The sequence below is a fragment of the Gopherus evgoodei genome, chromosome 3, assembly GCF_007399415.2.
Source record: "Gopherus evgoodei ecotype Sinaloan lineage chromosome 3, rGopEvg1_v1.p, whole genome shotgun sequence".
In the NCBI taxonomy this organism is placed as follows: Eukaryota; Metazoa; Chordata; order Testudines; family Testudinidae; genus Gopherus; species Gopherus evgoodei.
The window spans coordinates 181085426-181107040 of record NC_044324.1 but is presented as its reverse complement, the minus strand read 5'-3'; the positions used below and the strand labels follow the sequence as shown (position 1 = coordinate 181107040).

Below are 21615 nucleotides of genomic sequence, written 5' to 3'. Positions count from 1 at the left end.
GCCACCCTTACTTCTGCACTGCTACTGGTGGCGGCTCTGCCTTCAGAGCTAGGCTCCTAGCCAGCAGCCGCTCTCTGGCTGCCCATCTCTTAAGGCAGCGCCACCACCGGAAGAAAAGGTAGTAGTACTGCAACCCTCACACACACACACACACACACACACACACACACACACACAATTACCTTGCGACCTCCCCTCCCTCCCCACACCCCTACCTTCTTTTTGGGTCAGGACCCCTATAATTACAACAACATGAAATTTCAGATTTAAATAGCTGAAATCATGACATTTCAGATTTTTAAAATCCTATGACCATGAAATTGACCAAAATGGACTGTGAATTTGGTAGGACCCTGTTTATTACCCTTCAGTGGCTTATGTGAAGTGATTGAGTCTCTTAGATGGCTACACCACAGCTGGCACTAATTGGCAGTTTCAGCAGAGAGACCAAGAACCAACTATGCAAAGAGACTGGATTACCCTTTTCCATTGAGCTGGTTCCTGTAGGTCAAAGCTGAAGTGCATTGGCGAGACAAAGTAGGGAAGGTTACATTACTCACAGAATGAGTACAATACAGGCTAGTGTAAAGCAGTGATCGCCTCCTCATTAAATGCTATAGTCAGCGGATGATCTTGCCTGGGAGCTCCCTGTATTTAAATGAGAAGCAGCTGCTAGAAGGGCTCTCTGTCAGGGATCTTTCACTAGGGACAGATTCCCTCACTGATCTGACAAATCCCGAATTTGTTTAACACCTAGCTACAAAGCTAATCTTTTTAATTGGCTATTTGGGAAGAGTTGGGTTGGTGGATTGCAAGTTGGAACCTCCATAGGTTTGTATTTAGAGAGGTCAGGGCGGGTGGGTGGGTTTTGTTTTCATGGGGATAGTCCATGTAGTATTATTTATTGAATTCTAATGTTGACATGCTGAAGTATTGTTCTGGAAGCTGAAGTAGTTGTAATATTATAGGTGCGAGCAAGTGAAGGCCTCAATCCTGCAATCTGATGCATGTGGGCAGACCCCTAAACCCTTGACTTGGCTGAGACGCTGTATGGGCGAAAGGGTTTGCCCTTATGGATCAGACTGCAGGATCAGGTGTTAACATTAATTTAATAAGACTGCAGTCTCCCAGGCTAGCAAACTGGCAGCTTTTACTGGTATTAAAAACACCCATCACCACCACCACCACTCCCCCCCACACCACACTTTGACTCCCCTCCAAAAAAGCCCCCAACTTACTGTTCTTTTTGTACATCAAGATTTCAAAGGAATTCATTTCGTAGTTCTCAAACGTTTGTCGCACCTTGTCAATTGTGTCTTTGTCTGTCAGCTCCCCATACATAAAACTGCAAACAAACCAAGGAATTCAAGTAAGATATTGGAGAGACGTACAAAGCCGTTTGTTTACTGCGTGAAAGAGGGCCTAGATGAAAAGTGCCCTTGTTTGATGGTGTCCTATTATTTCACCTGCAAAGCATAACTAACAGATGCATCCTAGGGAAATTAAAGAGAAAAATGGAACAAACAGACTTTTTTTCTCAAGCGACAACACAACACTACAAGTTATTTAATAGAAAGTAAATCTGCACTCAAATACCTGCAGGTGCTGCTTTTTTGCATAACTTCTGCTCTGTGATATCCTGATAGCTTGCAAAATCCATCATTGCTGTATACAATGGGCCAATCCACTATCTGGGCATTACCCAAGACAAAATTAGTATCTGTTTGAAAGAACACATGGGTTAGACAGTTAGATAGCTCTGTGGCTGCATTCCTATATATATTTATTTGTTTGAGGCCCAATCCCACTCACTTTACTCACATAGTGTATTCCTACTGAAGTCAACAGGATGATTTGCAGATTAAATTCACTTTACTGGCATAAAGCCGGAGTGATTGGATTTTATGCAGGTGAAATATAGGTTATGGGGAGGTGAATCCCATCCCCAATCCAGGGCTAACATATGGATTACAATACTTCTCCTCTTTCCCCTCTCTCCTTCCCTCTCCATCCCCCCACCATTCACCAATCCAGCTCCACCCACTGGATAAGTGACCAAGACCTCTGTGCAACAGTTGTCTGGCATGTGCTCGGAATTTGGATTCAGTGGCCCCTCCTATTGCCTTCATCCTTTGCTGTTGTCGATTCTGACCTATCTGGGACTGATGCAAACACCTTCCATAGCATACAGGGCCCAGAGCCCCACTAGCAGTCTGAACATGGTGCTTAAGGGCAGGGTCAGATTTACACTTTTACACCTGCAGGCACAGCATCTTCAGTGCTCTCCCCACCCCCAACAGGTGACCCTTGTGTTGCACCCAGTTTTAGAGAGACCAGGCACCCCTAGGCATGTGCCTACTGTGCCTAATTCAAAATCCAGCCCTGTTTAATGGCCTTTTGCTGGCCATCCATGCCAGGGTGAATTTCACCCAGCAGGAATATAGTGAGCAGGATTCAAGCCTTAATGTTTACTACTGCTTTTGTAGAACTGCTATATCATTTACATAATTAGCACATTGACTATTGTACATACAGCCGGATTCTTCACTGCTTTGGACCTTGCACAGCCAGCCACATCTGCACAAAGTGAGATCAAAACCTGACGCTCCACTCACTCATGCAGAGAAATCTAATCTGCTCTCATTTTAGCACTGACTTCTCACAGGTATCAATGATGACGCAAGGAGCCAGGCAGGGAAGAATCAGGCCCACCACCATAATGAAAGGTGGCTAGACACCCAAGTGAATTTAAACAAAGAACAAAAAGGGTTATCTAGGTCTCCGTGTTTGTATTTAAAGCACACTCTGGCCGATAACATTTATGGCAGTCATCAATGATTCCTGAAAGTGAAAGACTAAAAACAATTAAACTATTAATTGTGGAGGGGGTGGGGATTTTTTCCTTTTCAAAATTGTGTAGCAAACATAAAATTGGTTTAAATAAAAAAAATAGTCTTTATCCATTTACTTTCATTGCCCAATCCTACTTGCAATAGGAGAAGTATCTGTATACACACTTTAGAGTGAAATGTGCTGGTAATATATCTGCAGGACATCTTAACTGCTTTGTTTCTCACAACCATTTTAAATACCAGGGTTTTTCTTAGTCAAAACAGCTTGCTCCAGAAGCAACACATGTACTTTACCCCTTACTATGATAAGTTGTTTCTTCTCATTGTTTTTGCCTGAATCATGTACTTTTGAGATCTATTTTTTTAAACTATGAACACCGCACTGTAGCTTGTCAGGATGCATTTTTAAAAAATGCACCAGGAAACAAAAAGCAGCAGTGAAATATGCAAATATGAACTTCAGGTCACATTCTGTCCCAACTTCAGTGATTCTGATGACTTTGCCCATCCATTTTAGTTTGACTATCATCTCCTCATCCCAAAAAGGATATTCTACTCCCAGAGCTGTCTACAGGGGCTCCTATTAATTTATAGGGTGGCTTCCCCCAAGCATCTGAGCACAGAACCTGGCTCCAGATAACAAGTTCTAGAACTAGAGACCTGAATTTATCTATAGCTATTTTAGGTACTTCTATGGGCTCCCCATGACGGTCATATCTGAGTGCTTCACAGTCACAATACCTGTTTTACAGATGAGGAGCTAAGTGACTTGCCCAAGGTCACAGGAAATCAGTGATGGAACAGGGAACTGAACCCAGGTCTACCAAGTCTCAGGTCAGCACCACAACCACTGGACGATCCTTCCTTTCCTTATCCAGCTCTATTGCCCCACTCCATTAGTGCTCACAAGGTGAGAAGTCCGTCTGTTGGTGAAGAGCCAACACAAAGCCTGCACACCACAGAAACCCCAGAGTACCCCATCGTGAGGATGTGGACCAGGCTGCCATGCAATGAGATCCTTGGAGCCCCATGTGCACCAAGGTGGTCAGCTGTGTACTGGCTGTAGATATGGAGATACAGAAGGAGAGCTGGAAGCAGGCTACACACAGGGCTCCTGGATATTTGTCTGTGTGGATCCAGTGGCCAGAAAGCATGTCACAGGCAGCAGAGGGGGAGAGCTGCTCCCCAGCATCCTGCCCACTAAGTTGTGAGAGGGGGTTCCATCCCACCAAACCCTGCTTGTTTTCACAGTCTGTGGGCTAGGTGGGTTCACCTTTATAGAAGAGAATGGAGCATCACTGAAAAATATGAATTACTTTGCTTTCTACTGTACAGCCCTCCTCTCCGCATGCCACCTGCCACAGAGTGGGTTTGAGGCCATTTGGGGCCCACTCTTGCTGCCTTTCCATGTGTCTAACCCAGCAGGCATCTCAGTTGTTGGGTGTCTTGCCTTTGCAGAGCACTGCAGGATAGGGCCCAGAATAGGGAATCCTACGTATCACCTGCCCTGCACAATTTCTTCTGATCAATAGTCCCCCAGGCAGAAGAGCTGTGGTCAGCTAACATCCCCAATGCAACAAACAGTCAGTGCTCAGTTGCACTGATTTGACCTTACCAGTTGTATCTTGTCAAAGACTTGTCAGAAACTTATTCAGTTGAGCAGTCACTCCTTTGCATAAGAAGATATCAAACATCTACTGAGGCAAGCCTTGCCTTCCCGGCTGCAGGGGCACTCGCCCTGGAGGCAGTGGCACTGCTGTGGAGCTGCCATATAACAGGAAGGAGGGACTCCCTCATAGACCCCCATGCAACATGTTATAGCCCCTTAGGGACTTCCCAGAGGGCATGGGAGGCCAGGAAAAGAACAGGCAAGAGGAAGGACGTGATTAGACAAAAAACACAGGCCATGCCTCTTCACAGAGGATGTGTGAAAATATTCACAGGAGTTGTTGAAGCCCTGAGGCTATAGTAGTGGCCCAGGGGCAGCTCTTTGAGGCTTTCTTCCCCACCACCCAAGGAGATCTCCCAGACTGGTTACTTGGGCTGCTCCCAGAAACAAGATTTACCCCATTATATGGATTTGTGGCACCATTTCCAAACATGACTAGACAGACGAGGACACGGATTACACACGAAGTCCTAGCCCGGATGCACGGGGTTGCCCAGGGGGGGCAGGTGAGGTAATTTGCCCCAGGCCCCACAGGGGCCCCCACGAGAATGTCGGAGGCTCCCTCTGGCCCCAGCCCCACCTCCGGCCCCGCCTCTGCCTTCCCCCATCCCCCGGCACCTCAGCACGCCACATCCAGGAGTGGCCCTGGACAGAGCTAAAGCGGCATGGCTTGGGCAGGGCCTGAGCTCCTCCTGCTCAGAGCCGTATGGTAAGGGAGCAGGGCTGTGAGCTCAGGTCCCGTGGAGCCAGGCTGCTGCAGTGCTGTCTAGGGCCACTTCCGGATGTGGCGCATTGAGGCTCCGGGAGCGGGGTGAGACAGGGGTAAGCGGCATGGTAAGAGGGCCGGGGGGGTTGGATAAGGGGCAGTCAGGGGACAGGGAAGGGGCAGAGGTTCGGGGGGTGGTGATCAGGGGATTGGAAGCTGGATCATGGGCGTTCTGGGGGTCTGTCAGGACTCGGCAGGGGGTAGATAGAAGTCAGGGCAGTCAAGGAACAGGGAACAGGGGGGTTGTGAGGGGTGGGGTTCCGGGGTGGTGGTTGAGGAGGTTTTGGGGAGGCAGAGGATCTGGGGGTGCAATCAGGGGATGGGGAGCTGGATTGGTGGCATTCTGGGGGTTTGTCAGGACTCGGCGGGGGCTGGGTAGGGCTCAGGGCGGTCAAGGGAAAAGAAGCAGGATGGGTCATGGATTCTGAGGAGGGCAGTTGGGGGCACGAAGTGGTTGGGAGTTGGATAGGGGGCAGGGCCAGGCTGTTTTGGGGAGGCCGAGCCTTCCCTTCCGCAAAGCTCATTCAGCAGTTTGAGGCTTGCAGACAGCTATTTAGCACAAAGAGCCAAGCTGTTATCTTTTCCCTTAGGGCTACCATCCCTTTCACTTCTCAAATGTGAAATTCTAGTCTATATTTAATTTCAGTGCCATAGGGAGATTCATGTCAGAAGAGGGTAGCTTCATTTAAAATTAGCCACTTTAGATTAACAGTGATAGAGGCAAGAGAGTCATGGGGGAGGGATCACATGAGAAGAGCAATATCCTACATCACCTACCTCCTTCCCAACCCTACCAAGGGAGACCCCCCTCACCTGCATTCCCTGAGGCTCCAGGGGGGTTAATTCAGTGGTTCTCAAACTTTTGTATTGGTGACCCCTTTCACATAGCAAACCTCTGAGTGTGACCCCCCCCCTTATAAATTAAAAATACTTTTTTTATATATTTAACATTATTATAAATGCTGGAGGCAAAGCAGGGTTTGAGGTGAAGGCTGACAGCTCGCGACCCCCAGTAATAACCTTGTGATTCCTTGAGTAGTCCCAACCCACAGTTTGAGATCCCCTGGGTTAATTTAATTTTAGCACCGTGGCCATTCACATACATGTGCTATTTTGAGCATTTCAGTTTTCACAACATAGGCTCATCCCAGATTCTGGAACAAGCTCAAATGCTCAGTTCATGGAGTATGTACATAAGCTATACTAAAGACAAACCCACAGTAACCATTTCCAGTTTGTGAGGGACCCCATGGAGCCAGTCTCTAGGAACAGATAAATTCATGGAGGTTAAGTCCATTAGCGGCTATTAGTCCGGATAGGTAAGGAATGGTGTCCCTAGACTCTGTTTGTCAGAGGGTGGAGATGGATGGCAGGAGAGAGATCACTTGATCATTACTTGTTAGGTTCACTCCCTCTGAGGCACCTGGCATTGGCCACTGTTGGTAGACAGGATTCAGAGCTGGATGCCCCTTTGGTCTGACCCAGTTTGGCCATTCTTATGTTCTAACCTAAATGAACCCAAAGTTATGGAGACAGATACGAGTCAAGGAAGCCAGCGGAGTATCAGAAACCTGGAAAAATCTCTGACTGGATGGGCTCAGGCATTTCGTCACAAGCTGAGGTGATTCAAAAGTTTTGGATTTTTTTTTAAGCAGAATTTTTTTATATTTCTTTAAACAATCAACCACAGCAAGCAGCAAATATTTGGCCACAACTTCTGAACCCCCAAATCATGTTTAGGTTTTGGCAGACTAATTTCAGCTTTTCAATTAAAAAAACCACAACAAATTTTGAAAGAAAGCAGACATTGTCCGTGATTTTTTCTGTTTTTTAAAAACCCCTAGTTTTCAATCCAAAAAAAGTTTTGACGGAAAAATATTTGTCCAATACTTTTAATGAGCTTTAGTGCCTTTTAGCACTAGCTGATATTGAGAACCAGTGATACCTTATAAAGGTGACTTGAAATGAAGTTTTCTCAAAACTGGGTTTGTGCTGAGATGAGGAAGGTTTTTAAATGTTTATTTTTCCCAAGGCGCCCTGCAGGGCGGCAAGCGGGGCAATTTGCCCCAGGCCCCACAGGGGCCCCCACAAGAATATAGTATTCTATAGTATTGCAACATTTTTAATTAAATTGCTTTGCCCCAGGCCCCCTGAATCCTCTGGGGGGGCTGCGGATGCATCACAATGTTTGTGAAATGGAGCTCTCAAATCCCAAGAGGACAGGGGCCCAATTCTTCAGTCTGGCTGAGGAGCGCTCAGCAGGAGTCAAGACCTGACAGCAAAAGTGCCCCCAAGCCACCGTTCCCTGCCCCCACTCCCAGTCCTCGAGCTGGCTGGGTACCAATCCAATCCACAGCGTAGAATAGATTGGCTCATTTCCACCAACTCCCTCCAGGAACCATCATTGCAGGTGGAGGAAGGGGTGTCCTAGCCATACCTTTTTTAAGACATCATACCTTCGAGTCTATGCCAGTGACCAGGAGGGGAGGAAACATAGGAATCGCTATGCCTGGGCGGGGATGAAGAAGAATCCTCCACCGGCTACTTAAGCTGTGTTCAGGGCTGTTCTGCACTGGGGAAGCGGTGCCAAATATATTGGTGGATCAGGCACAAGGTGTTACCACAATATTAATTTGGCCACATAGCATTTCCTAGACATCACTCCAGTGTCATAGAGGGGCTGTGCAGAAGCAGCAGCTAACTGGGCAAGAATACCCCTGGCACAGCATAGGCTGTAAGATCCCTAACACTGCCCCCTTGTGATCTCCAAAAGAAGTGGAACTGGGAGCACTATGGGGATTCTGGGTTGAGCTACAAGCCATAGGCAGTCTGGAACATCCTGAATCAATAGGGAACAAAGCTCTTGGAGATGCAACACAAGATTAGACCCAGTCTCCTCCTGCTTCTACAACTGAACTTATAAATTCTTCTACACAATGAGATGCACAGCTATTCATGCAAGCAGATCCATAGAAGTCATCCCATGAACATCTGTGGCATCTTGAAGTCAGTAAGACTATTTGCATGATTAAGAACTGCTTGGGTGAGTAGGTTATGTAGGATTGGGATTTAAGAGCCCAGAACCACTTTGTGGTCACACTCCTATGTATGGAGTACATCACACCACCTCCCCTTGTTATGCGCCAAATTACTATGACAGCACTTCACAGGTCTTCAGTAGAGTTTGAACCTAGCATGGGCTTCTACATTTCAGGTAAAAAAGAGTAACCCTCTTAGCTTATATCTGTAACAGTCTCTTATCCTATCTGCAGACATAGAACACTTAGCTAGAGTTACATTAGTTAGCTGGGCATTGAACTACATAGATGGCACGTTACAACCAATGGCAGAGTGCAACATGATTTGGGATGTTATGGAGGTCAAATGCATAACTGGGTTCAAAAAAAAGAGTGAGATAAGTTCATGGAGGATAGGTCAATCAATGGCTATTAGCCAAGATGGTGAGGGATGCAACCCCATGCTTTAAATGCCAGCCAGAAGCTGGGACTGGATGACAAGGAATGGATCGCTCAATAAATTGACCTGTTCTGTTCATTTCCTCTGAAGCATCTGACACCAGCTAATGTCAGAAGACAGGATGCGGGATAGACAGACAACTGGTCTGACCCAGTGTGTCCATTCTTGTGTTTTCACGTCACTGAAATAGGTGTAACATGCTACCCCCGTCCTTGCTGAAATTAACAAAGGGTCCTGTGAAAAAAATAGTATGTGACAATCATGTAATTAACTATACCAAAAAGCATAAACATAAGGGGAATAAGTTTAGGTTTCCCAGGCAATCTTAGTTCTGGTTCTTCCAAATTTGTGGAACATTGACTTTGCAACCTGAATATTTTTTTTTAAATATAGTATTTTGGGGTTTTTTTTTTTATAGCAAATGTAGTTATAGAACTATAGTACTCCCTTGTAAATACATGTCTCTCAAAACCTCTACAATCAGAGAGTTTACACTCACAGTTTGCATTAGTGATTCCCGCAGAGCAATTATTTACTTGATCATTTTAATTCAGGGCTATCCCTGAATTGTGCAGACTTTTGCTCTCAGTGGTGTAAATCAAGAGTAACTGTCAAGGTCAATGGGGATATATTGGTGTAATACCAATGTGAGATAAGAATAAGGCCCAACATCTAGACAACTTTGTAAGGAAATACATTCTTGGAATTCTTTACAAAAGATGAATGTAACTATTTCTTTGAGCACAAGGAACTTAGAGCCTAAACTTCAGATGCAGAGTAGGGGGACACACCCACTAATCACAGTTTTTTTGTCTGAATAAGATGTGAAGTACTGGGCCCTCAAGAAAATATTAATCTGTTCAAATGCAAACAGCAACTTACACTGCTATATAGGTATTGAGGTAGCAGAGTAAAGCCAATGGGATAACATGCTGTTCTCATATCCATGCGACTCCACTGAGATCAAGGGAGTAGCACAGATGCACATTTTGGCTCAGTATCTATTGAGCTGATTTCTTGGGTGGGAATGGGTTGATATTTAAAAATCATTGCATTATGTGACCTGATTTGCCATGTTAAAATGAATCTTCCGTACTAAGTAATGAAATCTGTGGCCATTGTAATGTAAGTCCTCAATATTCTGGCTCTATTTTCAGATACAGCCTGGTTTTACAGTTCAAAACGATGTATTATAAAGACCTAAATATGGCCATTTGTATGTATATATTAAGGTTCACATAATAAAACACACACTTTACTGAGACAAAAAGGGTTTTAAAAACTCTATAGTAGCTAGGGCATGAGCAAAGCTTCAGTGCAGTACACACATTTCAGTGCTGCATTCTAAGCCTACTATTTGCACATAGAGCACGGTGCACAGACTGAAAAGAATTGCAGAAGATGCATTTTATCATACTTACCACAAAAAAACAAAGGAGACACTAACTAAAACAACTTCAAGTGACTCAGTTTGAACAATTGCACAAAAATGAAAGCTACTTTCAGCCAGCAGTTCACACAGAGATTAATAGTTCCATGCCAACGTTTGTTATTTTACATTGCTATAATAAATATTTCACAATAGACCTCTATCACCAGAAGAGTGTCAACGACAAACAGCAACACATCCCATCAACAGTGATAACCCTCACTCTTTTGAGGATTATGTATCTTCAGAAAGATAGTCAAATATCAAATTAAGTCTACAAAAAATTTTTAAAGAAACACTTTTGCAAACCATTTTTCCTCTTTGTAAATTAACAGAAATTGGTACAGAACAATGGAGAAGTAATGGCTGAAATGGACAGAATGCATGGAAGCTGTCATGTGTATATTGTACTTAGCATCATTCTGTACCTGTCTGTCTATGAGATAATGTCCAGACTGAAAGTTAAAAAAAGAAAGCATGTTAAAGCAAATGTGGCATCTAGAATGAAGTAACTTTCCAAAATTTAAAGTTATCAGTCAATAAAATTAGTGTTAGAACTTCACCCTATACAAATCTGCAAAAGCCATATAATGTACTATTTTGTTTTAAAGAGAACAAAGATAATAATGTTTAACAGTAGGAATTCATTTAATTGTTTGTTTTTCCCTTTCGGGTCCTAAAAAGAAACCCAGTGAAGATCCTGTTTTGGGGTAGGTTAGTTATATAGGTCTTCTGACAATTTAAAATAAACCACTTGATTTATTGATATTTTCAGCCATCAAGAGCTTTAAAAGCATTTGACCAGAGCTAATTTTATGCAGAATCTTAATGGTATGCATTACAAACATGCATTAACAAAGTTCTCTAGCAAGCAGGTTTCATTAAGATTTGTTTTATGATCTTGTTCTAGGATTTAATACAGAGATTGATTGATGGATGAGTTGAATTACTGCTGTGGAATGTTTTGGGCGTACAGAACATTAATTTTAAAATGCATATCTAGCATCCTTATAATTTATTATTTTTTTCTTACTAGATCAGGTCATACATTTCCAAACACTATAAAAATTAGAAGCTCTTAGCTTAGTAATAACTAGCAAGGAAAAATTTCAAATACTCAAATTGGGCAAAATATTGGGATAACATTAGCTTATTAGAGAAGTAAAAAAGTTATGTTGCAAACTCTAGGTCTGTACTGCCACCAATGAAGTTAATAAAAGAGTTTTGCCATTGACTTCAAAAGGCGCGAGACCAAGAAAGAACAAAAACCATTGTTTCTTCACATTGGCCCCAATTCAGCAAGGTACACGAACATGTTCTTACTTTTAAGCAGCTGAATAGTCCTGGTGAAGCATACTCATATCCTTAAATACTTTGATGAATCAGAGCCACTGAAATTAGGCCCAGCCTAAAGACCCTACCTAAGCAAAAACTCCCATTGGATGGAATCTTGCCCATACAGTCTTGCAGGATTGGATACTTAAAGAATGTCAGCTTTACGCATTTGCCTTTAATAAATGTGTAGTACGTTAGTTTATGTATCAGATGCCTACTTTGTTTAGGTAAAATTCACTTTGCCTGATGCAAGTGAAGTGACGGGGATGGGAAGGAGGTAAAATTCACTTTCCAGCCAAAACCACTCTGCAGATGCTACTACAATTTATGAGGTGAAATAGCAGCCTTCTGTGCTATTTCTTCAGGGTGTTAGATCCCGGCAGCCACATAATTGACAACTTCACTATTCCCAGTGCCACCTCTGCATTGGCCTATGTGGGGTTAGCATAAAGACCTCTGAAAACAACAGAGTTATAGTGCCTTGAACCAGTATAAAGGAGTGGAAAAACAAGTGGTCTGTGTCTGCTCTAGATTTCCCATCAGTCCCTGTAGAAGCTTTAACTGATGTAGACATTCTTCCACAGACGCTCCACAGCAAAGTCAATACCCCCTGCCACTTCCAACACCTGTTTAAAGGTTAACTTTGTTCATTCCAGCAATTTGTGTATCAGACGTGCTCACTGAAATGCATGGCAATATGCACCTGAACCTCAGTCAGTCATGCTGAAATGAAATTCACAAGCAGCACAAGGCATATGCACCAATTTACATTCTCACAAAACAGCTTAAATGGCACAACGTCTATATGCCAGCCAGCGGCCGCTCCAGGTACCAGCACTCCAAGCGCGTGCCTGGGGCGGCAAGCCACGGGGGGTGCCCTGATGGTCCCTGCGAGGGCGGCAGTCAGGCAGCCTTCAGCGGCATGCCTGTGGGAGGTCCGCTGGTCCCACAGCTTCGGCATGCCTGACTGCCATGCTTGGGGCAGCAAAAAAGCTAGAGCCATCTTTGGTGCCACACCACTGCACAGAATGAATTTCATCTGCTAATGGTTGGGAGACATTGCAGAATCTGCAAATTCATGAATTTTATAAACAGATACACGATAAAAAAAAATACAATGGACCCCAAAATATACTCTGTTCATTTATTTTGAAAACCACAGTTTAGTTTAATTTATGAAAAACACTTAATAGTTATTTATCTGAATTACAGTGCACTTAGGAGCCCCAGTCAGGAACCGGGATGCCATTGTGCCAGGCATTGTACAAACAATAAACAAGAACAGTCACTGCCTCAAAGATCTTACCATCTAAGTAAATATCTCATAGTATAGGAAGTTATTTGCATAACTTATAAAAGGAAGTCTTAGTAAAGTGATACCAAAATGCAGCACTCTGCTGCTAAAGCCACATTGTCAGGTTAAGATCTTTTTTCTTGTTTCCTATGATACTAAGAACAATTTAGATTATTATAATGCAAAAACACTTTAGAAATCCAATTAGATTTTTCCACTCTTTAGGCTATTTCCTGTTACATTTCTCTGATTGAACAGAACATAACCTGGCCAGTTTCATTTTTTATCTTGTTAGTTAATTTCTCTTACAGGCCTCAGTGTATGGCACAATGTTGCAAGGTCTGGTTTGCAGACAGTAAAATGGAATGCTTGTTTGATTTTTTAAAACTATTTCCACTGGAATTAATGATAGAATTGTTTCCACGATTGTGTCATTCAGGATTTGTAAGAGGTTTTTTTAATTAAAAAAATCTAAATTAAGGACCAAATTTGATTGGACACTGTGGAGTCAGACCATTTCTGAGCAGGGAGGTTGAGAGATTTGTCTGATTCACGATGTGAGAATTAGCTCTGAACCCTTCAAGAGGAATCCACATGGGTTACTAGAGTCAATAGGATTCTACTCACCATATCTCTTAGCAGGATGGGTCTTGGTGATGTTCTGCAGTACCAAGGAAAAAGACCTATTCTATTAAATATGGCATAATCAACAGGGCTGATTTTCCCTCCCAGGGTACAACCCACAAGGAAGTCTCTGTGAGGCTCCTCTCAGGGAGATCCCTCTACTCTCTTCCTTCAAGGGATACAGGATTTGACACTGAACCTGATCAAAACCCAGTGAGCAAAGCAGATCTCATGGGATCCACAGAAATGGCCAACTTCACAGAGACCCTGTGCTTCAAACCTTCTCTTCTCTCCTCCAGATTTTCTTATATTCTGCTCCATTAAAGCAGTGCTACTAGGGGCCTGGCCATGGGAAGTAGACACCACAGAAGAGATATTAGAGTCCCAGGCTATATCATTTTTTCCAGGGAATTTTCCTGAAGAGTACAAGATGCTTCTCCAGGGCTCCATGTCTGCCCTCTCACACCCAAACTGTTCCCCCTTCCTCCAGGTGAAACCTAAACCTGCAGAACATCCTCTCTGAGGTCCAGAAGAGGATGGGAAGGGAGAAATGGTGCCACAGAAGTGACTGAGCTATCCATCAGCACAGGACTGAGGAGATCCACAAATGAAGGGTCTCCTGTATCTGTGGATTTAAGAGAGACTATCCAGGGCCATGCTATTTTCTCCTGATTTGGTGCATTAGCTCAAAAAAGGTCTTTGCAGACCAAAAACTTCTCAGTGTCTCATTGTCTCTTCTAATTAATTGTACTAACAACTTGACCCAAATTAAATCTTCTATGTGGTCTGATAACATTAACAGCCTGTTTGTGGGGGAAAAGTTACCTGTGCATGAATGTAAGTGCTTTATAATGTGCTTTGATATGAATACCTCAGTACTAAAACACACAAACAGCCCTATTGAAAAGACATTTAACTGATTTTTACCAAAGTTTACCCTCTTGAAGCCTGTATTGGCATTCCTAGCCCATCCAAACCTCACTGTGGAAAATCTGAGTGTGCTGGAATTGTAGGACTGGGCCCAGATCCTCAGATACAGTGAGCAAGGATAGATGCCCCGCTAAGCCATCTTTCACCTACCCAGCAGTCCCAGAACCAGGGGAATAGAAAGAACCTTCTATATGTCTTAGAGCAGCCCAGGCACTGCTCTAGTTACTTCCATTAAAGTGGCCCCCCTCTCAGCACCCCATGACCTATTCGTTTTTTGTATTACAGTAGTACCTCAAGACCCCAACCAAAACCAAAGCCAAATTGTGCTAGGCCCCAGTTTGAGGCAGCTTTGGCTCAAAAGGGACTTAAGATCCAGACTCTTGGTTCTGCCTGATGTAGAAAATTTTGGCGCATCCTTTTCAAACAAAAAGATAAGATACATCTATGTTATTGCCTAAACATTATCTTAAACAAGAATTGTTTATTTTGTTCTATAGGCATTTGAAGCAACATTGTTATACAAAAGAAAACACATGAGTATTTAGTGCATCTCTCTTATTTAATGTGTTATTTAGCACCATATTATTGTACATTGAGAAGTCTATAAGTAGTTGCTAAAATATTTATGGGTAGATTCATGGGTATTGGAGCAGAATTTTGATACTCAGGTAGGTATGCCAGTGTCTTTCAGCATATAAATAGATTGACCTTGTGTCAAGGTTTTTTCCCCACTTTGAACTTTAGGGTACAAAAAGTGGGGACCTGCCTGAACACTTTTAAGCTTAATTACTAGTTTATTTCTGGTACGCTGCCACCAGCCAGAAGTCTGTATCTGGCACACTTCTGTTCCCCCAAAACCTTCCCTGGGGAACCCAAGACCCAAACCTCTGGGGTCTTAAAACAAGGAGAAATTAACCATCCCCCTCTCCTTTTCCCACCCACCAATCCCTAGTGAGTTTAGACTCAATCCCTTGGATTCTAAAACAAGGAAAAATCAATCAGGTTCTTAAAAAGAAAGCTTTTAATTAAAGAAAGAAAAGGTAAAAATTATCTCTGTAAAATCAGGATGGAAAACGCTTTACAGGGTACTCAGATTTATATAGACTAGAGGGACCCCACTCCCCCTAGCCTGAGATACGAAGTTACAGCAAACAGAGGTAAAAATCCTTCCAGCAAAAAGACACATTTACCAGTTGAGAAAACAAACATAAGACTAATCCGCCTTGCCTGCTATTACTTACTATTTGGAAACATGAAAGACTGATTCAGAAAGATTGGAGAACCTGGAATGATGTCCTGTTCCTCTCAGTCCCGAGAGCAAACAACAAACCAAAAAAAAAAAACACAAACAAAAACTTCCTTCCACCAAGATTTGAAAGTATCTTGTCCCCGTATTGGTCCTCTGGTCAGGTGTCAGCCAGGTTCACTGAAATTCTTAACTTTTTACAGGTAAAAGAGACATTAACCCTTAATCATCTGTTTATGACACCTAGAGTTAAAACTAATTATAACAGATCAGAAATATGGCATTATCAATCTTTGTTTGCATAGTATATGTAGTTCAAAGATTGAAGCCCTTGCTCCTCACACTGGTCTTATGGCTGTATGATCTGAGCTGAGATCTGGAACAGATCTTTTTTAATATTTTGTTTAGCTATGTCATCATCTGGACAAGTTCTTTTACTGTTTTACTGTTACTTTTATTGTTAATATTCAGAAGTGTCTGCACTCTATTGAAATTCAATAGTCATTAGACAATAGGATTTGATTCTGCAGCCTTTACAAGACAAAACTCCCTCTGATCTCAATGAGAATTTTGCCTGAGTAAGGATTGCAAAACTCAGGCCTATAATTCTGTAAACTTAAAGGATTTTTTCTCTAGATTATTGATAAAGCATTAAAATATCATTTTATAAAAATTAGTTGCCTATAACATACTGCACCATTTGAATGGAGTGCACTGGCTGCAGACTAAGATGATAGCTCTGATACTGTTATAGAATGCTGTATACCACAGGGATATTGTGTTACCGCAGGAAAAACATGAATATGACATTAGCAATATCCATCAGCAGCCTAGTGATTTCTTCCATACTGAACTATTTTACAGCATAGACAATTTTCCACCCCACAGGGTGTTCTGGTCTTTTTAGCTTTTTCACTTTTTCAGAACAAAAAAAACAAAACTTCTGTTCACCAAGCCTGACTAAGTCCTATGCACAACATTTATTTTTCTAACTATACACGGGTAGTTCAAAAGCACTGTTTTAAAATATTAAACATAAGACAAACTGTTCACAAGCAGAATTGTAAACAACATATGTATGGGATGGTGCATGCCTATGCCATTCTAGGAGCAGCTCAGGAAAGGGATTCCTCTTTGCTCCACTATGAGGGAAGTAGTTTACTGAAGCTCTTGAAATGTTAATTCCCTCTTCACTCTGGCTGGCATGTAGGGGAGAAGACCCATTGCTCCCCATCTCCCTGCTTTTCTCGGTCCACTCCTATGCAGGGCTGGGGAGACAGCACTGACCTCACAAACCTGCTCTCTTTCCTGCACCTGGGGTGGCAACTCAGTCAAGTCACATCTGGGGGTGGGGAGGTGCTTACCCCAAATCACTGCACATGGATATGACAATCTTCCTCCTGAAGACATGCTATAGACATGAGCAAAACACTATGCCAGAATGAAAAGACCTGAACATGCATGCACATTAAATTTAAAGCCACATGAGCTATATGAGCTATATTTGGCAATGGAGACATGTCAGCTTTCAAGCTTCACAACTCATATCAAATGCCATTAATAGAATTACATTTTAAACTAATGCTGAAATGGCATAATTAGATGTGTGTGTGTTGATTATTGCTCCCAATAAATGGTTGCAGATAATTGCTTTATTACTGTGATCTAGTCTCATTTAGACAGCTAGCTTCTCTCAGTCTCTAAAAAAGAGAGTACAATGTGGTCCTCAATTAATTTGTAGCTCTGATATAAACAGAGTGGGTTCTATTCTACTCCCCCTTCCCAGCAAGGTCCATATGCATCACAGCATTAATGTCAGTTCTATAACTAATTGGTAAGTCCCCCACATTTCAGTGGGAGAACAGACTCCCAAGAGCATGCATTTGTGTATGTTTCTCCACTCAGTATTTGGAGGCAGTGTGTAGCCTGCTCCAAGCTGCCAGCTAAGTACTAGCTTGATAAAACTCCCAACATTTCAATGGCAAATCCCCTCATTTTATATTTTTTTCTGTCAGTCAGATTGTGACCCAGCCAAATGTGACTGAGCACGGGAATAAAAGGGAACCAAAACCTTAACTTTTATCTGGCCACTTTAGCTTCCCCTGCCTCACAGTTTGGGTATAGGAGGCATAGTAAAGACGGCAGCCCAGTGTTCTCCTTCCAAGCAGTGGGCCAGGAGAAGGTAGGGAGGAAGAGGAAATGGGCGGAGCCTTGACTCCCCCATGCCTCCCTTAAACTGACCAGCAGAGCTGAGCCAGCACAAAGTGGGGAAAGAACTTCACTAAATTACACCCCCTTAAAAGCAAGGGAAGGGACTGTAAGTTGAGTCACAATTCCTCCCAAATTCCTCCTTAGTGTGGGACAGCTGTGTGCCATCCTCTCCTACAAGGTTGCGCCTAGAGGTTCAGTTGAGTATTATTACAGCCCTCATGAACTAATGCACACCTGAACAGGGGCCTGGTCTTTTTATTTGTCCCATGAAGCACCTTGCTCACCCACAGCACCATAGAAATAATAACGTCAGGGTAACTTTTGACACTGCTTCTATTGATTGTGGGGGTGTAGGGATGGAAAACTGATTATATGTTCAGGTTGATGACTCATCAGTTCTGTTGAATAAAGTTGACTTTTCTCATGATGAAATTATTCAAAGACAAAACAGTCTCTAGGAAAAATTTTAATAATTGAAGTAGAGGTTCTATTTCACCACAGTCAGCCAAAAAATTTTGTTTTTAAATAACAGGATTTTCAGTAAGGATGGACAGTATTTTTTGTTCTAAGAATACAGTAATCAAACATTTCTCTAGGAAAGGAGTGGGGGAAGGCAACCTTTTTAGAGTGTCACCATTATGTGTGAAGATGCATTAGTAGTACCCATTCTCTGCACTCCAAGACTTTGCAAAACACTGCTGCTTCAGTAAGAGCCTCCAGTTTAAAAAAAAAATTGAAAATCATCCCTTGGAGTCATTTGAGTTTCCAGCCCCAGATCAGATGAGGAATTGTCTTTCTTTGCTTTCTCATCATGTAGCTGATTTTTTAAAATACTGTAATTCACTAATTGTGTTTCCTGATTCTACACTCTAACTTATCCAAGAAGTCCTTAAATTGCTTAGCATCCTCAGTGAAGTGAATGGGAGTTAAAAATTGGTAGAACTTGGGCCAAGACCCTGTTAACATACATGTTCTTAGTTTTAAATATTATGTATATTTGCATGATTGAGACCTTTTTAAGGAAACAGCCTTTTAGCAAAATCCAGATCACATTAATACATATTCACATGCAGTTGTGCAATTCTAGACACTTCCCCTGGCAACAATATACTGATTACTGTATCCTTAGGCTCACAAAATTGCAAATACCATATTCTTTACTTAAAAAGAAACTTAATTTCAACTCAGCGAGAAAGACCTCCCTTATCCTCCAAGGTGACTTAGGGTTTTTTCCTAGAGACCATCTTGAATTTCTGAATCATTTAGTCATTAAAAAGCAATTTCTCAGACCAAAAGAATCTCCCTGACAGTCAATTGACTTCTTATATACCCTGTATTCCCTTGATGTCTGTGGGATCCTTTGGGTGAGTGTAAACTACTTGAATGAGTGAATTCGGCAGGATCGGGCCCATAGCGTGGCTGATGGTTTTGACTTTTGGCTGTAGAAGAACTATTACATTTTCAGTATTCATCTTAAACCATATACAGGCTAACACCTATTCACTCATTATTACAGAAGTGACAGGCAGCTACTTAGATCTAATAGACCAGCATACTGAATGGCTGATATATGAGGCTATCCTGCATAAACTGCTGTGTATAAGGCAAATGCTAAGAAAGATACCTCTCCTTAGACACCCAGACACAGGATGGGCTTTTTGCTGTATCCTAATTTAAACCGACTCACGGATCATATCTGTGATTACAGCAGCACCTGAACTCTGTCACCCTGCCTGCCACCTGAGCTAAGAGATAGAAAGGAATTAAGCCAACAGCAGAGAGATCTCCTGGAAAACAAATTAAAACTAAGGCGATCGCCAACTACCAAATAGTAGCGGGCTCTGCCAAGACAGACACACTGGGACGCCTAGCCCCGGAGCAGCAGGTCCCAGTGGAAAGGAAGGATGCAGCCGCTGACCAAGGAGGAGGGCACCACCAGTGATGGTGGAGAGGCTTGAGGAGGGGTCCGGGTGCAGTCCCACCACGAGGAAAGGGTGATGAGTCTCGGCCTAAGACTGGCGGGGTCTTCACTGGGGCAGCATCCAGGCATCTCTAAAGCACGCACGAGCCTCTCTCCCCCAAACCCTTCTCCCTCTCACATCTCTACAGCAGACACTTGAGCCCTGCAGATAAGTGTCCCGGGTGCTTTACTCCAGATCACGGGGGTTTCGTGCAACCCAAGAGCCTGGGCTTCCTCCCCCCGCTCCCCCTTTTGCAGAGTCCGATCAGACTCTCCCCTCTACTTTCTGTGGGACTTTGCAAAGGCATTGCATGCGGGATCATTTCACCAAGGGCACCGGCACAGACCGCTTCATTCAATCACCTCCGAGCCGTGCTGGTTCAAAGCCAGTTGGGCAGCCCCTGGCCGGAGACCGGCCGCTTCAGGAAGGACTTACTGTGTTTTCTTTGCCACTGCCCCTTGCAAGCCCCACGCTTAGCAGCATTTCTGGCCGCCCCTGGGGAGCAGCTTCCGAGGCATCTCCCGTTACTGTACGTGCTGCGGGTGAATGCAATCCTCCCCTTACCATTAGATCTTCGCACAATGTTCTCCAGAAAGGTGTTCTGAGGAGCCACTAGCCCTCTCCTTCCCCCAGCCATAGTCATGTCTTCCGGAGTCCAGCGCGGAGGCTTGGATCAGGGCTGCGCGAAGCTAAGCGCTCCCACTCCACGCTCTTCCCGCTCTGAGAGCCTCATGCTCTCCGCTGGGACCCCACCGGCTCTGCAGCATCAGCTTCTCCAGCCACCCAGCCTCCCACTGCATCCCTGCTGCTTCGGCCGCCGCCTGGACCGGTCCGGCAGCGCCCTCTGCTGGGCACAATCTCCGCCATTCCCAGCCCCGGTCCTGATGCTCAGGCTGCGGGAGGAGACAGGCAACACCTGTACTGCAGCACCCTCCTCTGGACACAAAGAAATATGCGCTGTCTGAAGCGCGCCTGGCCCGAATTCCCTTCCGCAGGCAAAGAGCCCACATAAAGGGAAGGGAAACCCTAACGACACACTACTTTTGTGGACCTTTAACCTGCACAGCTGGGGTCATCTTTGTAAGACCAGCGCCAAGTTCCAAGCACCCCTGGGCCACTTCATAGCTTAGGATAAAAATCATGGGAAGCCCCCAAACATATCAATTTCATCTGAATTTGCTTTCAATGATAGAGATCCTTCAAACCTATCAGGCACTTCTTAGGGCATGAATCTAGCCAGCCAAGACAGGGCTGGAGTCATCCTCCCAACCTTGTAAATTAGGAATCGCTCCACTGGTTTAACGATAGTGTAATCCCAATGCAAGGAGAAAGGGGGGGAAATAAACCTAGAGCTTCACAGAATTCCAACAAGAGCTGACTACTACACCAAATAATGTCTGGGTAGCCATCTCTGACGCCCCCTAAGAGCCATGCCCCAAAACTTTTATCACTTAAGAATTAAATAAATACACCCTTTACTAACCTTTACCAGGCACACTGAGACCCTCAGATGGAAAATACTAATGAAGTGTTATATCAACGTGCTTTAAGAACATTGAGCCTCCCAACACCCCTCTGAGGGAATTAAGAGTGACTGCCCCTGTTTTACAGATGGAGAAACTATGGTCTAGAAGTTAAAGACTCTGATTCTAGGGTGGGTGCCCAACTGAAATATCATGGCATGATTTTTAGAATAGTAGTCACAAGCCAGATGATCCTCAGCTGAACTCTGTAAAGCTACACCCATTTATAGCAGCTGAGGATCTGCCCACTCTTTAGTAACCATTCTGGGTTTTCATTCATTCCTAAAATGACTTATTT

At 43.6% G+C, this 21615-nt stretch overlaps 1 protein-coding gene across 2 annotated transcripts in view; it reads right to left on the bottom strand.

Moving 5' to 3' along the window:
• KCNH1 (potassium voltage-gated channel subfamily H member 1) overlaps nucleotides 1-20437 on the bottom strand; it is a 347794-nt gene extending 327357 nt beyond the window's left edge. For both annotated transcript variants that reach the window (XM_030557589.1, XM_030557590.1), the window contains exons 1-3: nucleotides 20359-20437; nucleotides 1597-1720; nucleotides 1239-1345 (exon numbers count right to left, since the gene is read on the bottom strand). In XM_030557589.1, the coding sequence (XP_030413449.1) occupies nucleotides 1239-1345; nucleotides 1597-1720; nucleotides 20359-20437 (310 nt within the window). The remainder of the gene's footprint in view (nucleotides 1-1238; nucleotides 1346-1596; nucleotides 1721-20358) is intronic.
• Between the last annotated feature and the right edge of the window lie 1178 nt (nucleotides 20438-21615).